This window comes from Macaca fascicularis, chromosome 17 (assembly GCF_037993035.2).
Source record: "Macaca fascicularis isolate 582-1 chromosome 17, T2T-MFA8v1.1".
Taxonomy (NCBI): Eukaryota; Metazoa; Chordata; class Mammalia; order Primates; family Cercopithecidae; genus Macaca; species Macaca fascicularis.
Window position 1 is genome coordinate 24,365,527 of NC_088391.1, and position 18,833 is coordinate 24,384,359.

At 44.3% G+C, this 18,833-nt stretch overlaps 1 protein-coding gene, 1 non-coding gene and 1 pseudogene across 3 annotated transcripts in view; 1 reads left to right on the top strand and 2 right to left on the bottom strand.

Annotated features, from left to right (window-relative positions):
• The first annotated feature begins 588 nt into the window (after positions 1 to 588).
• Positions 589 to 18,833, top strand: part of GTF2F2 (general transcription factor IIF subunit 2) — a 169,060-nt gene continuing 150,815 nt past the window's right edge. For both annotated transcript variants that reach the window (XM_005585779.4, XM_074021955.1), the window contains exons 1-2: positions 589 to 797; positions 16,993 to 17,066. In XM_005585779.4, the coding sequence (XP_005585836.1) occupies positions 732 to 797; positions 16,993 to 17,066 (140 nt within the window). In that variant the 5' untranslated portion in view covers positions 589 to 731. The remainder of the gene's footprint in view (positions 798 to 16,992; positions 17,067 to 18,833) is intronic.
• Positions 4,389 to 5,378, bottom strand: LOC102122971 (glyceraldehyde-3-phosphate dehydrogenase pseudogene; annotated as a pseudogene).
• On the bottom strand, positions 18,117 to 18,218 carry LOC123569943 (U6 spliceosomal RNA). The gene has a single exon (XR_006693815.2). It is a non-coding gene; the product is annotated as a U6 spliceosomal RNA (small nuclear RNA).

Sequence of the window (18,833 nt, forward strand, 5' to 3'; positions counted from 1 at the left end):
GGCAAGAAGAGAAAGAGAAAACTTTAAGCAGGGGAGGAAACGATCAGTTTTGTCTCTTACTTGTTCGTTTCGTCACAGACCTTCGGGTTTTGGAATATGAGGTGCTCTGCTTGCTTAATCAGAGGAGCTCGGGCAGCCTCTGAGCTGAAACACGGCTTTCTTTTCAGGTCTAGAAACGGCATGTTTTCAATATACCCAGGGCTACCAAGTCTGATCCCAGTGCCCACTTGTGCTAATGACGTTGGCCAGGGGGGATGCCAATTTACTAACCTAAGCCTGTCCTTCAAATATTCTTTCTCTCTCTTTGGCTAGGGTTGGACACGTTCTGACAACTTTTGTCTCTTTGAACCCCGTTTTTCCGTTCTGATAATCTTTTTCTTCAGTTATGCTGGCCATGTCTTTAAATACGTTGCTAACGTTTTGGCTCATCTTACCCTATGTTTTAATCCCTCAGATACACACTACGCTGACAGCCACGCCCACCCAAGGAATTTCCGAAACAGAAAGTTTGTCTGCAACAGCGCGCCGTACGGACGTACAGTGCGCAGGCGCAGTCTGGCTACCGGCGGCGTGTTCCTCTTTCCCCCCGGTTTCCAGTGTCCTGGCAGGTAAGGAACGCCGCCTCTTCACCTCTCAGCGCGGCTTGCCCTTTGTTCCGGACGCCCACTTCTCAGCCCTCCGGCTCCTGGTGTCGCTGCTGTAGGCCACACGCGTCCACCGGCAACAGACCCATGGCCGAGCGCGGGGAACTCGACCTGACCGGCGCCAAACAGAACACAGGAGTGTGGCTAGTCAAGGTAATGTTCACGAGTCTCCCACTTGCGCTCCTCCTAACACAAGTATAATTTAAGTAACTTGAGCCCATCCCGCTCCGTGCACCTCTTAAAGTTCTTTTACGGCTATCTCGTTAGAGCTTCACATATTTTGAGAGGCATGAGTCATTGTTGTATCTGTTTGCAGATGAGGAGATTAGTTTAGGGACGCAAAGTGTCTTTCAGCCGGTTACTGGTCTGAATCAGCCTGGACTAGATCTCTTTCTCACGGCTTTCCTGGAGCCCTGTCTTGGTGTTCCTAGACTTGGGCGGTGCATTTTATCCCAGACCGAAGAATTACTTGTATCTTTCCCTTGGTGAAACTGGTTTTAGCCATGAGCCTGTGTGAGGTAGTTGAATGTCTGCTTTCTGTACAGTTTTTTCGGCGAGAAACTAGAACTGGTCCCTGCGTACTCTTAAAGTATTCTCTTAGGTAAATGGTCCTTAATGAAGCTCTCAAAAGAGGCGAGAGAGCCCTGAACAAACAGAAGGAGAGGTCAGGAGAGGTCATTGGACTGGAGTATTCTTTCAGAGCACATTTGGGTCTGATGAAACTGGCCGTCAATAAATGTTTTATGTAAAGACAGCAATTTTGGTTGGCTCACAGCGGGCACTATTTGTGCTTTACTGTTTCATATTGGGGAGTGTTTTCTCCTAGGGGAGTTTCATAATACTTAAGCAAATTCAAAATGTGATCCTGAAAGTCGTTGAGACTTAAAATGTAAGGACTTTCGGTTTCTTAATGCTTTAACTGATTTATCATATGGCTGAGTTCTCGTCAATTAAATCTAAGAGGTCTTTCTTGTCGGCCTTCTTAAAAATGGCTCCCTTATGATCATTTGCTAACACGACAGATCCGTATTACATTCTTTCTTTTCTTTTTTTCTTTTTTTTTTTTTTGAATCAGAGTCTTGCTCTGTCGCCCAATCTGGAGTGCAGTAGTGCGATCTTGGCTCACTGCAAGCTCCGCCTCCCAGGTTCACGCCATTCTCCTCTCTCAGCCTCCCGAATAACTGGGACTACAGGCACTCGCCCCCACGCCCGGCTAATTTTTTGTATTTTTAGTAGAAACAGGGTTTCACCGTGTTAGCCAGGATGGTCTCGATCTCCTGACCTCGTGATCCGCACGCCTTGGCCTCCCAAAGTGCTGGGATTACAGGCGTGAGCCACCGCGCCTGGCCGTTACATTCTTCAAAGCACTTTTCACAGTGTAGAGTGATTTTGTGTTAATATGTTCAAAGTTGGTTACCTCCGTCTTTCCAACACACAAAATCACATTCCATGAGATTGGATCTTTGCCTGTCATACCCAGAATAGTGTTTGGCACATGGTAATTACTCAACAAAAAGGTGATGAATAAATGCATGACCTCTCATTCTTTAACCCTCGCCTTAATCTGTGGCACTGATTTGACTTATTTCCAAGCTCAGTGTGACTTAAAAGGATGAATTAAATAGGCATTTCTCTCTCCAGCAGCGTGTTAACTGGAGGAGAGTCACTAAGGAGGAGATGGCCCTTGCAGACTGAAGGAAAAAGCTTGAAAAAATGGTGTGACTTGAGATGGTGCCATTGTTCTAGGAGCATGGTAAATGCTCAGTGTTTACGCCTTACAGGATTTGGGTGGGTGGACATAGCGTATACCATGGGGAATGGAACAGAAATGCAAGACTCAGAATACATAATCAGCATGGTGTGTCGTGGAAAACAGAGAGAACCTAGAGCAGAAGATCTGTGTAGATAAAGGTTGGGACCATATACTCAGATTGTCATATCATGAAACGGAGATGTTCTAACTTTAGTTTACAAGGAAGTAACAAACTTTTTGGAGGATTTGAGTGAGGGAGAGATGCCAAATATTTATTCAGAAAAAAAAAAGTTTGGCAGTGTGCAGTACGAATTAGAGGGGAGGGTAAGTAACCAGAGTCACATTTAGAAAATCATCACAGGATTGGGCCGGGCACGGTGGCTCACACCTGTAATCCCAACACTTTGAGAGGCCGAGACAGGTGGATCATGAGGTCAATAGTTTGAGACTAGCCTGGCCAGTATGGTGAAATCCCATCTCTACTAAAAATACCAAAATTAGCCGGTTGTGGTGGCATGCGCCTGTATTCCCAGCTACTCAGGAGACTAAGGCAGAAGAATTGCTTGAAACTGGGAGGCGGAGGTTGCAGTGAGCTGAGATTGCTCCGTTGCACTCCAGCCTGGGCAACAGAACAAAAACTCCATCTCAGAAAAAAAAAAAAAAAGAAGTAGTAACTTGTTGCTTAGAAAGTGTGTCTTCATTCTCATCTCATCAGAATTTTATTTGAACTACGTATTGATTTCAAGTTTTTTCTCCTTACATTAATATTTTCTGTTAAAAATAATACCTTGAGTTCTGATCTTTGTTGCTGAAAAATGTTTCTTCCTAGGATATATCAAGGTCATCTTGTACATATTTAATTCCATCACCAGTTACAGAACTGTGTAAATGCAGTAAGGACTGTACATACAAGATCTCTTAGAGTTTTGAGCAGGAAAAAAATTAATGCTTCACCAGAACTGGAAAGACATCATAGAGAAGGTGATGTTTAAGAAGAGCCTGTTTGGAGGTTGCAGTGAGTCGAGATTGTGCCACTGCGCTCCTGCCTGGGCAACTAGAGTGACACCCTGTCTCAAAAAATAAATAAATAAATAAATAAATTGGATGTGAGTGTGATCTGGCTGGGACATCTGTCACCCCATTGATCACCAGGGTTGATTTGGCTAATCTGGCTGGCTAGGTGGGTGTCCCCTTCCTCCCACTCCACTCCATGTATGTCCCTCCTGAAGCTGCACCCTTGATCAAAGAGGATGACCATCCCGATAGAGGAGGACTGGTATATGTGTGGCTGTACTCCCCTGCTGGAACCTCCAAACAAGCTTTCAAGAAGAGCTTATGGAAGGCCGGGTGCAGTGGCTCATGCCTGGAATCCCAGCACTTTGGGAGGACCAGGTGGGCGAATTGCTTAAGCCCAGGAATTTGAGACCAGCCTGGGCAATATAGCAAAACCTTTTATGTACAAAAACTACAAAAAGTTAGCTGGGCATGGTGGCATACGCTTGTAGTCCCAGCTACTTGGGAGACTGAGGTGGGAGGATCACTTGAGCCCAGGAGGTTGAGGCTGCAGTGAGTTGAGATCACACCCCTTGTACTCTAGGCTGGGCGACAGAGTGAAACCCTATCTGAAAAGGAAAAAAAAAAAAAACCTTGCCAGCAAGACTGGGGATAAATAGTGTGTTTAGGGAAAAACAAATATAGTAGTAGATTGTTTACCAAAAAAGCAAAATATCCAGGACCTGTACTGTTCTGGCCTAATGAAGTGCTATTTCTGGAATTTTGAGTATCTTTTCTTTTGGCTGAGCACAGGGGACTTTATTGATGGCACACGACAAGGCAGAGCTCCCTAGGCCCCTCCCTCTTCAGGGGGTCTGCATGGAAACTGAGGAGGGGAGATTCTCAGTGTGGTTGGGGACTGAGTATGGCAGGGACTCCCCAGCATGAGGGCCTCTCTTTTCCTTTTGTTCTCTCACTGGGGCTGGTGGTCCGGGGTCTTACTTCTTAGAGGCCATGTGGGCCATGAAGTCCACCACCATGTTGCTGTAGCCAGATTCATTGTCATACCAGGAAATGAGCTTGACAAAGCGCCAGCCCCAGCATTGAAGGTGGAAGAGTGAGTGTTGCTGTTGAAGTCAGAGGAAACCACCTGGTGCTCAGTGTAGCCCAGGATGCCCTTGAGGGAGCCCCCTCCAATGCCTGCTTCACACCTTCTTGATGTCATCATATCTGGCAGGTTTTTCCAGATGGCAGGTCACGTCCATGACTGACACGTTGGCAGTGGGGACATGGAAGGCCATGCCAGTGAGCTTCCCATTCAGCTCAGGGATGACCTTGCTCACAGCCTCGGCAGCGCCAGTAGAGCCAGGGATGATGTTCTGGAGAGCCCTGCAGCTGTCACGCCACAGTTTCTGGAGGGGCCATCCACAGTCTTCTGGGTGACAGTGATGGCGTGTACTGTGGTCATGAGTCCTTCCACGATACCGAAGTTGTCATGAATGACCTTGACCAGGGGCGCTAAGCGGTTAGTGCAGGAGGCATTGCTGACGATCTTGAGGCTGTTGTCGTACTTCTCATGGTTCACGCCCATCACAAACATGGGGGCGTCAGCAGAGGGGGCAGAGATGATAACCCTTTTGACTGCTTCCTGCAAGTGAGCCCCAGCCTTCTCCATGGAGGTGAAGACACCGGTGGACTCCACAATGTACTCAGCGCCAACATCGCCCCACTTTATTTTGGAAGGATCTCGCTCCTGGAGGATGGTGATGGGATTTCCATTAATGACAGGCTTCCTGTTCTCAGCCTTGATGGTGCCATGGGATTTGCCATGGGTGGAATCAATACGGCAACATGTAGACCATGTAGTTGAGGTCAATGAAGGGGTCATTGATGGCGACCATATCCACTTTACCAAAGTTAAAAGCAGCCCTCGTGACCAGGCGCCCAATATGACCCAATCCGTTGACTCCTACCTTCACCTTCACCATGGTGCCTCAGGGACGCGGCTGGTGATGTGAGAGAAGATGCGACTGTCTGTCAAACGGGAGGAGCAGATAGCCAATTTTGAATATCTTAAATCTACAAAAGAAAGATGATCCAAACACATTTTGATAGGCATTAGACATGATTGAATTTAACACTTTACAATAGCTGTCACCTGCCAAAACATGTAATTAGCTATAATTTTTACCTTGTCATAGAGCTAGTCTTTTGTAGTTTGTACTACCCTGTTTATATTGCTCAGTTTATGCTATTGTTAGGTTACCTACTGGGCACACCACTGCTGTGCACCCTATACCAAGTAATGATTTAAAAATTGGGTGATGTGCTGGGCACAGTGGCTCATGCCTGAAATCCCAGCATTTTCGGAGGCTGAGGCAGGTGGATCACTTGAGGTCAGGAGTTCAAGACCAGCCTGGCCAATATGGTGAAACCCCGTCTCTACTGAAAATACAAAAATTAGCTGGGTGTGATGGCGGGCACCTGTGTAATCCCAGCTACTCTGGAGGCTGAGGCAGGAGAATTGCTTGGATCTGGGAGGTGGAGGTTGCTGTGAGTTGAGATCGTACCATTGCACGCTAGCCTGGGCAATAGAGTGAAACTCTGATGTTTAAAAATATTTTAGCAGAGTTCTTTTTTCTTAAATTTTTCAATATTGTTTTAAAGAATACAGATGGGGTCTCGCTGTGTTGATCAGGCTGGTCTCAAACTCCTTTTCTCAAGCAATCCTCCCATTTTGGCCTCCCAAAGTGCTGGGATTACAGGCGTGAGCCACTGCGCCTGGCTGATTTTAGCATGGTTGGTTTTTGGCCTCTAATATTTAGATTTCTGGAAAACCATTTTCTCTAGTTATGGTTCCCTGGAGGGTAAGGTATATGATGGGGAAGAGGAGATACAGTTGGCAAGATTGTTAGGAGTGGGATTTTTAAAGTTGTGAATATCATTGGGGCTTGAATGATAAGAAGTACAGTCTTTTTTTGGAGGGAGAAGTGGAGAGGTGCACCAGGTCTAACCAACAGCTTTCTAGGCAACAGAAAGATGTTTTTCTAGCCCAGTAAACTTTCCTCTTGTAAGCACTGTGGCTAATGTTTGTTGGAGGAGAGGATCAGGATTGGAAGGATGGACATCATGCCCTATGAATGTTGTGTTCTTCTTTTATTTATTTATTTATTTTTGGAGATGAAGTCTTGCTCTGTCACCCAGGCTGGAGTGCAGGTGGCGCAGTCTTGGCTCACTGCAACCTCCGCCTCCTGGGTTTAAACAGCTCTCCTGCCTCAGCCTAAGTAGCTGGGATTACAGGCATCCACCACCACGCCTGGCTAATTTTTGTGTGTTTAGTAGAGATGGGGTTTCTTTTTCTTTTTCTTTTTTTTTTTTTTTTGAGACGGAGTCTCACATTGTCACCCAGGCTGGAGTGCAGTGACGCAATCTCAGCTCACTGCAAACTTTGCCTCCCAGGTTCAAGCTATTCTCCTGCCTCAGCCTCCTGAATAGCTGGGATTACAGGCGTGCACCACCACACCTGGCTAATTTTTTGTATCTTTAGTAGAGATGGGGTTTCACCATGTTGGTCTCGAACACCTGACCTTGTGATCCACCTACCTCAGCTTCCCAAAGTGCTGGAATTACGGGCGTGAGCCACCGTTCCTGGCTAGCTTATATTTTTTCAGACAGGCAAGCACTTGGACATTGTTGGCCAAAGAGAGTTATATACGAGGGAGAGATGAAACTGGAGTGGGTGATACCCTAAAGCCTTGCAGCTAGTAGGAGAAAAAGGAACTTAACATTTCTTGTGTATCGAGTATTTTGCAAAGCAAACCTATGAAGCAGGTACTAATTGTATATTTCAGATGATAAAATTTAAGGTTAGGGAGGTTAATTATCTTGCCTAAGTATGGAAATAGTGATTCAGATTTGTTAGGCTAAAAGCTTTGCAATAGAAAAATGTTTTTTTTTTCCTTTTTGTCTCTCCCTTTTTTTTTTGAGACGGAGTTGAGTCTCGCTCTGTTGCCAGGCTGGAGTGCAGTGGTGCAATTTTGGCTCACTGGGACAACTTAATAGGCTGGGACTTCTGGGAAGCCAATTTTTGTAAGTTCTTGGTGTAGAGAGCTATATATAATTAATGTGCTCTTATTATTATTATTTTTACTGCAAGAGTATAGTATTTTAGGAACCGTTGAATTAAATAAGCTGGTGAGCTTACCTGGGAACCTACAGTTTTATTATAATAATGAAGACAGTGCAATATGAGCTGCAAACTTGTTTTTGTCCTTTAACTTCTGGAACACCATCTGCTTTTTTTTCTTTCTTTCTTTTTGAGACAGGGTCTCACTCTGTCTCCCAGGCTGGAGTGAAGTGCTGTGAACGGCTCACTGCAACCTCTGCCTCCTGGGCTGCAGTGATCCTCCTGCATCAGCCTTCTGAGTAGCTGGGACTATAGGCATGTGTCACTATGCCTAGCTAATTTTTTTTTTTTTTTTTTTTTTTTTTTTGTAGAGACAGGGTTTCACCATGTTGCCCAGGCTGATCTCAAATTCCTGGACACAAGCAGTCCACCTGCCTTGGCCTTCCAAAGTGCTAGAGTGTTGGGATTATGGCGTGAGCCACCACCCCTGGCCTTTTTTGGGGCGGGGGCGGAGTCTTGCTTTTGTCGCCCAGGCTGGAGTGCAATGCCACAATCTCGGCTCACTACAACCTCCGCCTCCCGGGTTCAAGTGATTCTCTTTTCTCAGTCTACTGAGTAGCTAGGATTACAGGCGCCCGCCCCCACGCCCAGCTAATTTTTGTATTTTTGGTAGAGACGGGGTTTTGCCATGTTGGCCAGGCTAGACTCGAACTCCTGACCTTGGGATCCACCCGCCTCAGCCTCCCAAAGTGCTGGGATTACAGGTGTGAGCCACCGCGCCTGGCATCCCTGGCCTTTTTAAAAAATTATTTTTGTGGCCGGGCATTGTGGTAATTGCAGCACTTTGGGAGGCTGAGGCGGGTGGATTACCTGAGGTCAGGAGTTCGAGACCAGCCTGACCAACATGGTGAAACCCTGTCTCTACTGAAAATATAAAAATTAGCCAGGCGTAGTGGTGGGTGCCTGTAATCCTAGCTACTTGGGAGGCTGAGGCAGGAGAATCGCTTGCACGAGGGGCCGAGGTTGCAGTGAGCTGATATTGCGCCAGTGCCCTCCAGCCTGGGTGACAGAGTGAGACTCCGTCTCAAAAGAAAAAAGAAATTTTATTTTATTTTATTTTTTGAGAAAGAGCCTCACTCTGTCGCCCAGGCTGGAGTACAGTGGCATGTGATCATGGCTCACTGTAGCCTCAATCAAACTCCTGGGCTTAAACGATCCTTCTGTCTCAACCTCCTGAGTACCTTGAATCACAAGTGTGCGCTACCATGCCTGGCTAATTTTTAGATTTTTTGTAGAGATGGGGTCTCTGTATGTTGCCCATGGTGGTGTCGAACTCCTGGGCTCAAGTGATCCTCCCACTTCAGCCTCCCAAAGTGCTGGGTTTATAGGTATGAGCCACCATGCCCGACACACTGTTTTTAAGTTGGTAATTGCTTGTATTAGGTACATTTTGTTGTACTGAATTTGATTCTTAAATTTGCTTTAATGTATGATATACAGTTACTTTCCCTTGAACTGTTTTCTTGTTTGAAGGCCTGAATTATAGTCTCCGGTAATTTGATCACAGAAAATCCTGATCTGGTTAATATGTTGAAGAAGTATAATCTCATTTAACAGTTCCAAAGCTCCCAAACATTCTTGTGTTCTCTTTGAGAGCATTTCAGGGTATAGCAGTGAGGGCAAAGTAGTAGGTTAGAAAATGCCCTACTCCACTATTTGCATTTTGTCCTCTTCCTAGTTATTTATTTATTTGAGACGGAGTCTTACACTGTCACCCAGGCTGGAGTGCAGTGGCACAATCATGGTTCACTGTAGCCTCGACCTCCCCGGACTTAGGTGATCCTCCCATCTCAGCCTCCTGAGTAGCTGGGACTACAGGCACACACCACCATGCCTGGCTAAATTTTTGTATTTTTTGTAGAGATGGGGTTTTGCAATGTTGCCCAGGGTGATCTTGAACTCCTGTGCTCAAATGATCCACCCACCTCAGCCTCCCAAAGTGCTGGGATTACAGGCATGAGCCACCATGCCCAGCCCTTCCCCTTATTTTAAGGTGGGTCTCTGAACTGAGACTTCCCTCTGAGAATGAAATGAAGTGTAGTAAATTATATATCCTAGGTATATTACAGTATTAACCATCATTGCTATTACGTTAGTGTTTCTTCAACAATATCCAGTCATTAAAATAACTATTCTTCTATTATTCTAGGTGCTAGATATATGACAGTAAACAAAAGTTACAAAATAAAACAAGATCTAGGATCTAGAACATAATGTGATGCAATGTGATGCTATTTTAACTAGGGCGGGAAAGGACCTCACTGATAAGATGGTCTTTGAGCAGAGATGTAAAGGAATTTATGGGCTTGCCCTTGCAGATACCCATGGGAAGAGTGTTCCAGACAGAAATAACAGCAAATGGGTCTTTAGATGGGACGTCACTGCAAATGTTGACAGGTCTGTGTGGTTTGAGTAAGATGAGAGGGAGAGTAGGAGATGAAGATATGGGATAGGATCATCCAGGGGACTGGGTCACCTAAGACATTATAGGATTTTTCTTCTGAGTGAGATGGAAAGCCAGCAGCCATGGAGAGGCAGCATGGTATGGTGACTAAAATCGTGGACTATGGAGTGGACATACTTAGATTGGAATCCTAGCTTCATCACTAGTAATTGTGAGACTTTGAGCAAATAATAGCTTTTTGGTGCTTCAGTTTCTGCAGTTGCAAAATAGAATGATGATGGGACTGTTATAAGGATTAAATGAAATAATATCTGTAAACTGTTTAGAAAAGTATCTGGTAAACATACTAAGCACTATGTAGATGTCTGTTAAATACATGGAAAGGTTTTGAGCAGAACAGTATCATCTGACTTGGGTTTTAAGATGCCAATTCTGGCTGCTTTATTGAGAATAAACTACATGGGCAAAAGTGGAAGCAAGGAATTCAGGAGGCTGTTAACAATAATTATTCTAGAGATGATGGTGGCTTGGGCTAGGGTAGTAACTTGAGTTGGTGAGAAAAGGCTGGAGTCTGGATATAATCTGAAGATGTTGACAGGATGTATCAGTTGATTGGTTTTGGGGTATAAGAAAAAGGATATTCAGGATGACTCCAAGGTTTCAGCCTGAGTGCTTGGAAGAATGGAGTTCCCTTTTACTAAGATATGGAAAATTGCAGCAGGAGCAAGGTTTATGAGGGAGAAATGAGTTCTGGTATGGAGATTTTAACTTTGAAATGCTTACTGAATATTAAGATGGAGAGTTTGAGTAGGCAGTTGGATATATAAATTGAGACTTTGGGGGAGAACCTGAGCTTGTTGTAAGTTTGAGAGTTGTCATTATACAGATGGTATTTAAAGCCATGAGACTGGATGAAGTTACATAAGATTGAGAGTATACAGGGCCGGGCGTGGTGGCTCACGCCTGTAATCTCAGCACTTCAGGAGGCCAAGGCAGGCAGATCGCCTGAGGTCAGGAGTTCAAGACCAGCCTGACCAACATGGAGAAACCCTATCTCTCCTAAAAATACAAAATTAGCTGCGGCAGGAGAATTGCTTGAACCCAGGAGGTGGAAGTTGCGGTGAGCCAAGATCGCGCCATTGCACTCCAGCCTGGGCAACAAGAGCGAAACTCCGTCTCAAAAAAAAAAAAAGAGAGTATACAGAGAAGAGCGGGGATCCAAGGACCGAATCCAGTGCCCATTGAAGTTAAGAGGCCAGAAAGATGAGCATCTAGATGTGGAGACCAAAAAGGAAGAGTCCAGAGAAGTAGAGGGAGAAATCGAGAGAATGTGATTACTCGGATGCCAAGTGAATAAAATGTTTGAAGGAATAGGAAATGATTAGTTCTCAAATATTGTTGATAAGTGTGAGAGATGAGGACTAAACTTTGACTTGGCAATTTGGAGATCTTAATAACCCTGTGATCAGTTTCAGTGGAGTGGTAGAGAGGAAAGCCTATCTAGAGTAAGTTCAAAACAAAGTGGCAGAGGAGTAAGTGTAGACAGCTGACATAGAGAACTCTCTCAAGGAGTTCTGCCATAAAGAGAGGCAGAGGACCAGGCATGATGGCTCATGCCTGTAATCCCAGCGCTTTGGAAGGCTGAGGTGAGATGATCCCTTGAGCCCAGAAGTTCGAGACCAGCCTGGGCAATGTAGTGAGACCTCGTCTCTACCAAAAATACAAAACTTAGCTGGGCATTGTGGTGCAAACCTGTAGCTACTTGGGAGGCTGAGGTGGAAGGATCGTTGGAGCCCGGGAGGTGGAGGCTGCAGTGAGCCAAAATTGTGAATCCAGCCTGGGTGACAGAATGAGACCCTGTCTCAAAAAAAAAAAAAGGCAGAGAAATCAAACACTGGGTGGAAAGGATTATTAAGTTTGCCCTTACCAAGGTGCATGATCTTGAACAAATTTATAAGCCTCCCTGTGCCTTAGTTTCCTCATCTGTAAAATGAAGACAGTGTGAGAAGTAGATGGTTAATATATTTACAGCATTTAGAAGAGTGCTTGTTGCTTAATGTATTAATTAGCTATTGGCATATAACCTATTACTACGGACTTATTAGTTTAAAACAACACGCATTTATTATTTCACAGTTTCTGTGGGCTGGACTCCGGCATGGCTTAGTTGGCTCCTTTGCCTCAGAGTCTCTCACTGGCGATAGTCAAGGTATCAGCCAGGGTTGGATTCTCATCTGAAGTCTTGACTGGGGAAATAGTGTTTCCAAGCTCATGTGATTGGTAGAATGCAGTTCCTCCAGGGTTGTTGGACTTAAGAGTCCAAGTTCCCTAGCTGACTCTTGGCTGAAGCCGGTCATTAGTGTTTTTTTTGTTTGTTTTTTGTTTTGCCACGTGGTCCTCTTCAATATGGCAGATTTCTAAATCAGAGTGTGCAGACTGAGAAAACAATGAGAGAAGACAGAAGTCATAATCTTATGTAACCCAGTAACAGAAGTGAAGTCCTGTCACTTTTGCCCTGAGTCACAGATACTGCTCACACTGAAGGAGAGGAGATTACACCAGTACGTGGATGGGGTTGATAGCAGGTGGGATCCTTGGGAACCGTCTTAGAAATCTCCCTGCTACATTTAGTAAGCACTTTGTCTTAGCTGCTGTTATTATCATTATTGTGCTGATGGGAATGATTAAGCAGAGAAGGCAATAGAGGAGAGAAAGGGTATACTTGAAGGAAAGATGTCCTCGGTTAGTTACATAACAGGGAAAGAAATTCAGTGCACAAGTGGAGGGATTGGCCATAGTTTACCATTGTTTAAAGAGGGTAAAGTGAGTAAAAGGATCCAACTGTGGCTAGGTGGTATATGTAGAAGTTTAGATTTGATGGTTTGCTTTTCCTCGGTGGAAGAGGAAGTCAGGTCAGCACAGAGGGAGGAGGAAGGAAGAGGTATAGGTTCGAGAAGTGAAAAGAGAATATTTGAATAATCAGGAGTGAGGAACTGAATTGATTAGGGAGATGTAGTTAACTTGCCAGGTGTCACTAAGGGCTTACTTGATGTTTGTAGCCATGTATTTAATGTGAGACCAGCTAGCATGATCGTGAGCTTTCCTTCAGCTGCTCAGGTGCAAGTGTGGCAGAGAGGTGAAATAACACAATAAAATAAAACCATGGATAAATTATAAATTAATAAAGAAAAGTAGAGATTGGCTTTAATCAGGATTAAGGTTCTGCCAGGCCAGTATGACGGAGGAAGATAGAGGCAAGGGAATGATTATAGTGATGGACCATGGAATCTAGTTTCATTAAAAAGAGAAATGAGGACATAGCAGATGGGGGACAGTGAGAAGATGTTAATTAGAGTCAGCGAATTGAAGGGTTAGAAGAATTGTTGGGAGTCAAAGTGAGGCGGGAAATTAAAGAAAGAAAAATAAAAAGAGAAATAAGCTTTCCTGTATTAGGCTAACTTGTCCCAGAGGGAGCAATGGGCACAGCCCAGACCCAGGAAAAGTCTTGATAATGCTATCTAAGAAGCCAGGACACAAAAGAATGTGCTCTGGAGACTCTCCCAGCACTCCCTCAACATAGGGAGAAGAAAAACAAATTTTCCTTTGTTTTATGGTATCAGTTTGTAAATTCCTGTTCTCTGTAACTGGTGACTTCTAGTCTTCTGTTTTATCTAATCAGTGGGGTGAAGTCCATAAACCATCTGAGCAGGCCACCTGGGCGCCATAGTGAAAGCCATGGAATAAGCTGTGCTAGGCACTAGGCAAACCTAGATAGTGGACATCTGGGCTGCATAGCAGCAGTCACGTGTAATCCTGAGTTGTGAACCTGTTACAATTTGATTAACCGTCTTTGTCCTGCCTCTGCATCCCTGCGTTCGCGCCGCTGTAAGCCTGCTTCAAGCTAGCCCACCCCTTTTTAAGGTGTGTATAAAAGTCAAGTGCTGTCTTTGTTCTGGGCCCAGTCTTTGGATGTTAAGTCCGTTGGGTCTGAGTGCACTCAGTAAAGATATCCTCCTGTATTCACCCCAGGGTCTCTCCCTGGTTCTCCTGATTCCACAACAGAAGTACGAAGGAGAGAGCTAGGAATTTAGGAGATGGTGCTCAGAATAATTGCTTGAAATACAGGTTGTGAAAGGGGTACTGCTGTTGATAATGAGAAATTCGTAGGCTGTCCAACAGGTAATGTTGTGGACATATGCTTCTTTAACCAGTATCCATTTACTTTGACACTGTTGCACAATCTTGACTGTGCTTGTGGAAACAGTGCTTCCCCTTTTCAATCTGTGTGATTTTAGTGATGTTGACTACCCTTCCCCAAAGATGTCATTGACTCAGCCTGGCCAGTGAAGTATCTCATCTCTGGGAACAGTGATAGGTCTAAGGAAGGGCACACACCCTTGTCAGCTTCATGAAAGACAAATTTTCGCTGGGGACTTCTGGGAAGGAGACTTGTGCTCTTCAGGAGCTGCCTCTGCCATCTTGCTACCTGAGGTGATAGATAAGAAATAGTTAAAGAGTCCTGGGGACATTGTTTGAGCCCTTAATGAAGCCACCTTAAAGCTACCTCTGGAATTTTTTGTTATTTGTCACATTAAATCTTCTTTTAAGTGGGTTTTCTGTCACCTGTAATCAAAGGAGACCGAGTGGGTAGATACAGTTATCATAAGGAGTTTGCCAAATCCTCTTAGCTTGTTTGGATGAATGGAGTACAGTGTAGTGGAAGTTCTGTTGAGATATGGAATCTTCAAAATCCTCTTTCCCTTAGATCTTTTACATACTCTTCTTTAGCACATATACCCTCCTGAGAGGTAGTATGGTCTAGTGAAGAAAGCAAAAGACCTGTCCGGAGTTGAGTCTTGAATCTGATCCTAGCTACCTGAGTTATTTCAACCCTCTGAACCTCAGTTTTCTCATCTGTAGGGTGAGGAGAATGTGATTTTGCAGGGTGATTGGAAGGATGAAACAGGATAATGGATGTTTAGCATGGTACCTGACTGACTCAAGTATATTGTCTAACTCTTTTTTTTTTTTTTTTTTTTTTTTTTGAGACAGAGTCTCTCTCTGTCACCCAGGCTTGAGTGCAGTGGAGTAATCTCAGCTCATTGCAACCACCACCTCCTGGGTTCAAGCGATTCTTGTGCCTCAGTCTTCCACGTAGCTGGGACCACAGGCATGTGCCACTGTGTCTTGCTAGTTTTTGTACTTTTAGTAGAGACAGGGTTTCGCCACGATGGCCAGGCTGGTCTCGAACTCCTGACCTCAAGTGATCTGCCCTCCTCCGTCTCCCAAAGTGCTGGGATTACAGGAGTGAGCCACCACGCCCGGTGAACCCATAATGTTTAATAGTTGTTCAGTAACTTTGTTTATTTATTTGTTTTTTCTAGATGGAGTCTTGCTCTGGCACGATCTAATTTTTATATTCTTAGTAGAGGTGAGGTTTCACCATGTTGGCCAGGCTGGCCTCAAACTCTTGACCTCGTGATCTGCCCTCCTCGGCCTCCCGAAGTGCTGGGATTACAGGCGTGAGCCACCACGCCCAGCCCTGTTCAGTAACTTTTAGTGTGAGGAGTGCGTGTGTAAGTGAACAAATACCATCAGGGGCTGCTTTTCACCCTTCAATTCCTGAATTTTTGCTGTTCCAAGGTACTGCAATTTATTTGACTAGTGGTCAAGTGGTGTTTTTTTGTCTTGCTAGGTAGAATTTCTTTCCTTCTCAGCTTTGGCAGCTGGACTATCATTCCAAATTTATCATGAAAAAATAATGACACCTGACACTGAGCACTTGCTTTGTGTAAGGCATTATGCTTCATACTTGGTGTATCTCATTTACTCCTAATAATAGGATAGCTTTCAAAGTATGCACTGATTCGAGTCCAAATTACTTTTTAGAAGAAATGAGATAGATAAGTTATATAATAGGGATTCGGCATATATCGTCTACTTCTCCTTTTTGAGAATTATAGTCCTTTTGATTGCATGTATCCAGTTACAGACACAATATGGTGTATTGGTTAAAAACACAGTCCCTGGAGGCAGACTGCCTGGGTTAGAATCCTGGCTCCATCTTTACTAATTATATAACCTTGAGTAAATTGTATAGTCCCTCAGTGCCTCAGATTCATCATCTATAAAAAGGGGGTAATAGACCTGTTCCATAGAGATGTGAGGATTAAATGTGTCAATCTATCTAAAGTGCTTACAACAGTGTCAGGAAGGCAGGATTATATAAATGTTAGCTATGCTGTTTGATAACCCTTTTATATTAGCAGCTTCTTCTTCACAGTAGTCAAAGTTACAATTTTCTACATAATAAAACTTGACTTTTGAAATAATCTTAAGCCCAGTGGTGTTTCTAAATCATGCTATTACTGTAGTCAGTGCTGTTCTCTTCTGAGAAGCCTTTTCTGGTAACCTTTCTGTTCTGTGACCTTTAATTGGACTGACTTGGGAAGATAAGTTAGTGCTTTATTATTGTTAGATTATTTGACCTATGTTAGTTTTGTGTTGCCACCTCGATTAAGCTCTTTTGAGAGCTAAAATCATTTTTTTTTCTTTGAGACGGAGTCTTGCTCAGTCGCCCAGGCTGGAGTGCAGTGGCTGGATCTTGGCTCACTGCAAGCCCCGCCTCCCAGGTTCACGCCATTCTTCTGCCTCAGCCTCCCAAGTAGCTGGGACCACAGGCGCCCGCCACTGCGCCTGGCTAGTTTTTTGTATTTTTAGTAGAGACGGGGTTTCACCGTGTTAGCCAGGATGGTCTCTATCTCCTGACCTTGTGATCTGCCCGCCTCGGCCTCCCAAAGTGCTGGGATTACAGGCGTGAGCCACCATGCCCGGCACTAAAATCATTTTTTACGTGTCTTCGTATTTCATGTAGTATAAAACATACAGTGATGACTTGATAATGATCCCTTATTAGAGGCAGAAAATAAAAATAGAAGCAGTATATCGTTTTATGTTTGAAAAGATCTGTTATCATCTAAAATAGTCTTATTAGTGTTTTACTTTGTTTTAGGTTCCCAAATATTTGTCACAGCAATGGGCTAAAGCCCCTGGAAGAGGTGAAGTTGGGAAACTGCGGATTGCCAAGTAAGTTATTTAGATATTCTTGACATTTTGAAAAGCTATTTTTGAAATTTTTGTAAATGCTTTTAAATGTGATTATAATTTCTGATCAGAGAATTTACTTGGAAAATGACAAGTAATGAACATGTCAAGGCTTGTCAGGAGATGGTTAGGTACCCTGTAAGGAGACATCCGTGCAATACACACATCCCCACCCCCACACTCCTAGTGACAGGTGGTATAAATATAATATCAAGTTCATTGGTTTACTTTAATGGCGGTGAAGCAGCAGAGTATGTAGTTCTTTCACCCCTCCATCCTGTCTGCCTCCATGAGCAGGTGTGCTTGGGTTGGGTATAACTGGATGCACCCGGGAAAGTGCTTGCAGTAGGACTTTGCCACTGTACCACTGGGCCTACTTACAGGTGCTTTGGAAGTGGGTAGGGAGTATGTAGAAAACAGTGTAATGACATAGTTTTCTGGTTGAGGAAATAGCCCTGTTAGAAAGGAAAGCCTCTAAAGCTCAGCTAGTGTCAGCTGGAGGCCTTGTGTTCTATTCTTTCCATCCATTCATTCTTAACCAACTCCAGTCAGATTCCTATGCCCATGATTCCATTGAAACAGCTCTTGTCTGTTACTGGTATCTTCCTCTTTATCAATTACTTTTTGCTTCATAACAAACCATCCCGAAACTTAGTGGTTTAGAACAAAAGCCATTTTATTTGCTCATAATTCTGTGGATCAATTCTGGTTGGGGCTGGCCTGGTGGCCTTCCTGGCGAGAGTGACCTCACTTGTGTGTGGTGGTTGATTTGACATCAGCAGGGGCACCGATTGTTTATTTCACCTCTAGCAAGCTCATTCACATGATGGTGAAAGAGTTCTAGTAGCAAAAGAGAAACAAAGCCCCAGTGCACAAGTACTTTGAAAGCCTGTGCTTGTGTCACGTTTGCTTAAAGTCCTTTTGACCAAAGCAACTCACATGGCCAAGCCAGATTCAGTTGTGGGAAAATAAGACTCCACCTGTTGATGGAAGCTGCTGCAAGAAAAATTTGTGTTCCTTATGTATTTATTTCAAAATATGGAATACTTTCGAATTCGCATGTTATCCTTGTGTAGGGGCCATGCTCATCCTCTCTGTATTGTTCCAATTTTAGTATATGCTGCTGAGGCGAGCACATGTTCCTTTTCTATAGTCTGCCACATCCACATTCCTAAATCCAGGAGTCAACTAGCAGCTCTCTTACTTGAACTTCAGTGGAATTTGACATAGTTGATCACTTTTTTCCTGAAACTTTGTTTTCCCACTCTACTCTAGGACACATCTCTTCTCCTCTCCCCTCATTGGCTGTTCCTTCTTAGTTTCTTGCTAAGCCCCTTCTCATCTTCTGTCTCTAAATGTTATGTGACCCCAGGACTCAGTCCTTAGTTCTTTCCTTTTCTCTCTTTTCACTTCCTGGGTGGTCTCATTTGGTCTCATGGCTTTAAGTACCAGGTGGTATTTAAATATATAGTTCAAGATGCTTCTGCCCTCCCTGGAGGCACTGTGCTCAGGAAGGTCCTGATTTTCTTTGTGTTCCGTGCCCTGGCTGTGACTTTCTCCACACTACTCCCAGAATCAACCGCTGACCTATTAGAATTGACCACTGATGTAGAGTTAACCGCAGACCGAGATTTAACCGTTAACCTAGACTTGACCACGGACCTGGAGCCAACCACAGAACACACAGGCTTTGGAATTCTCTACTGATGTGGAGTCAGCCAACTCTAGCTTTGTGGAGGAAGCTGCTGA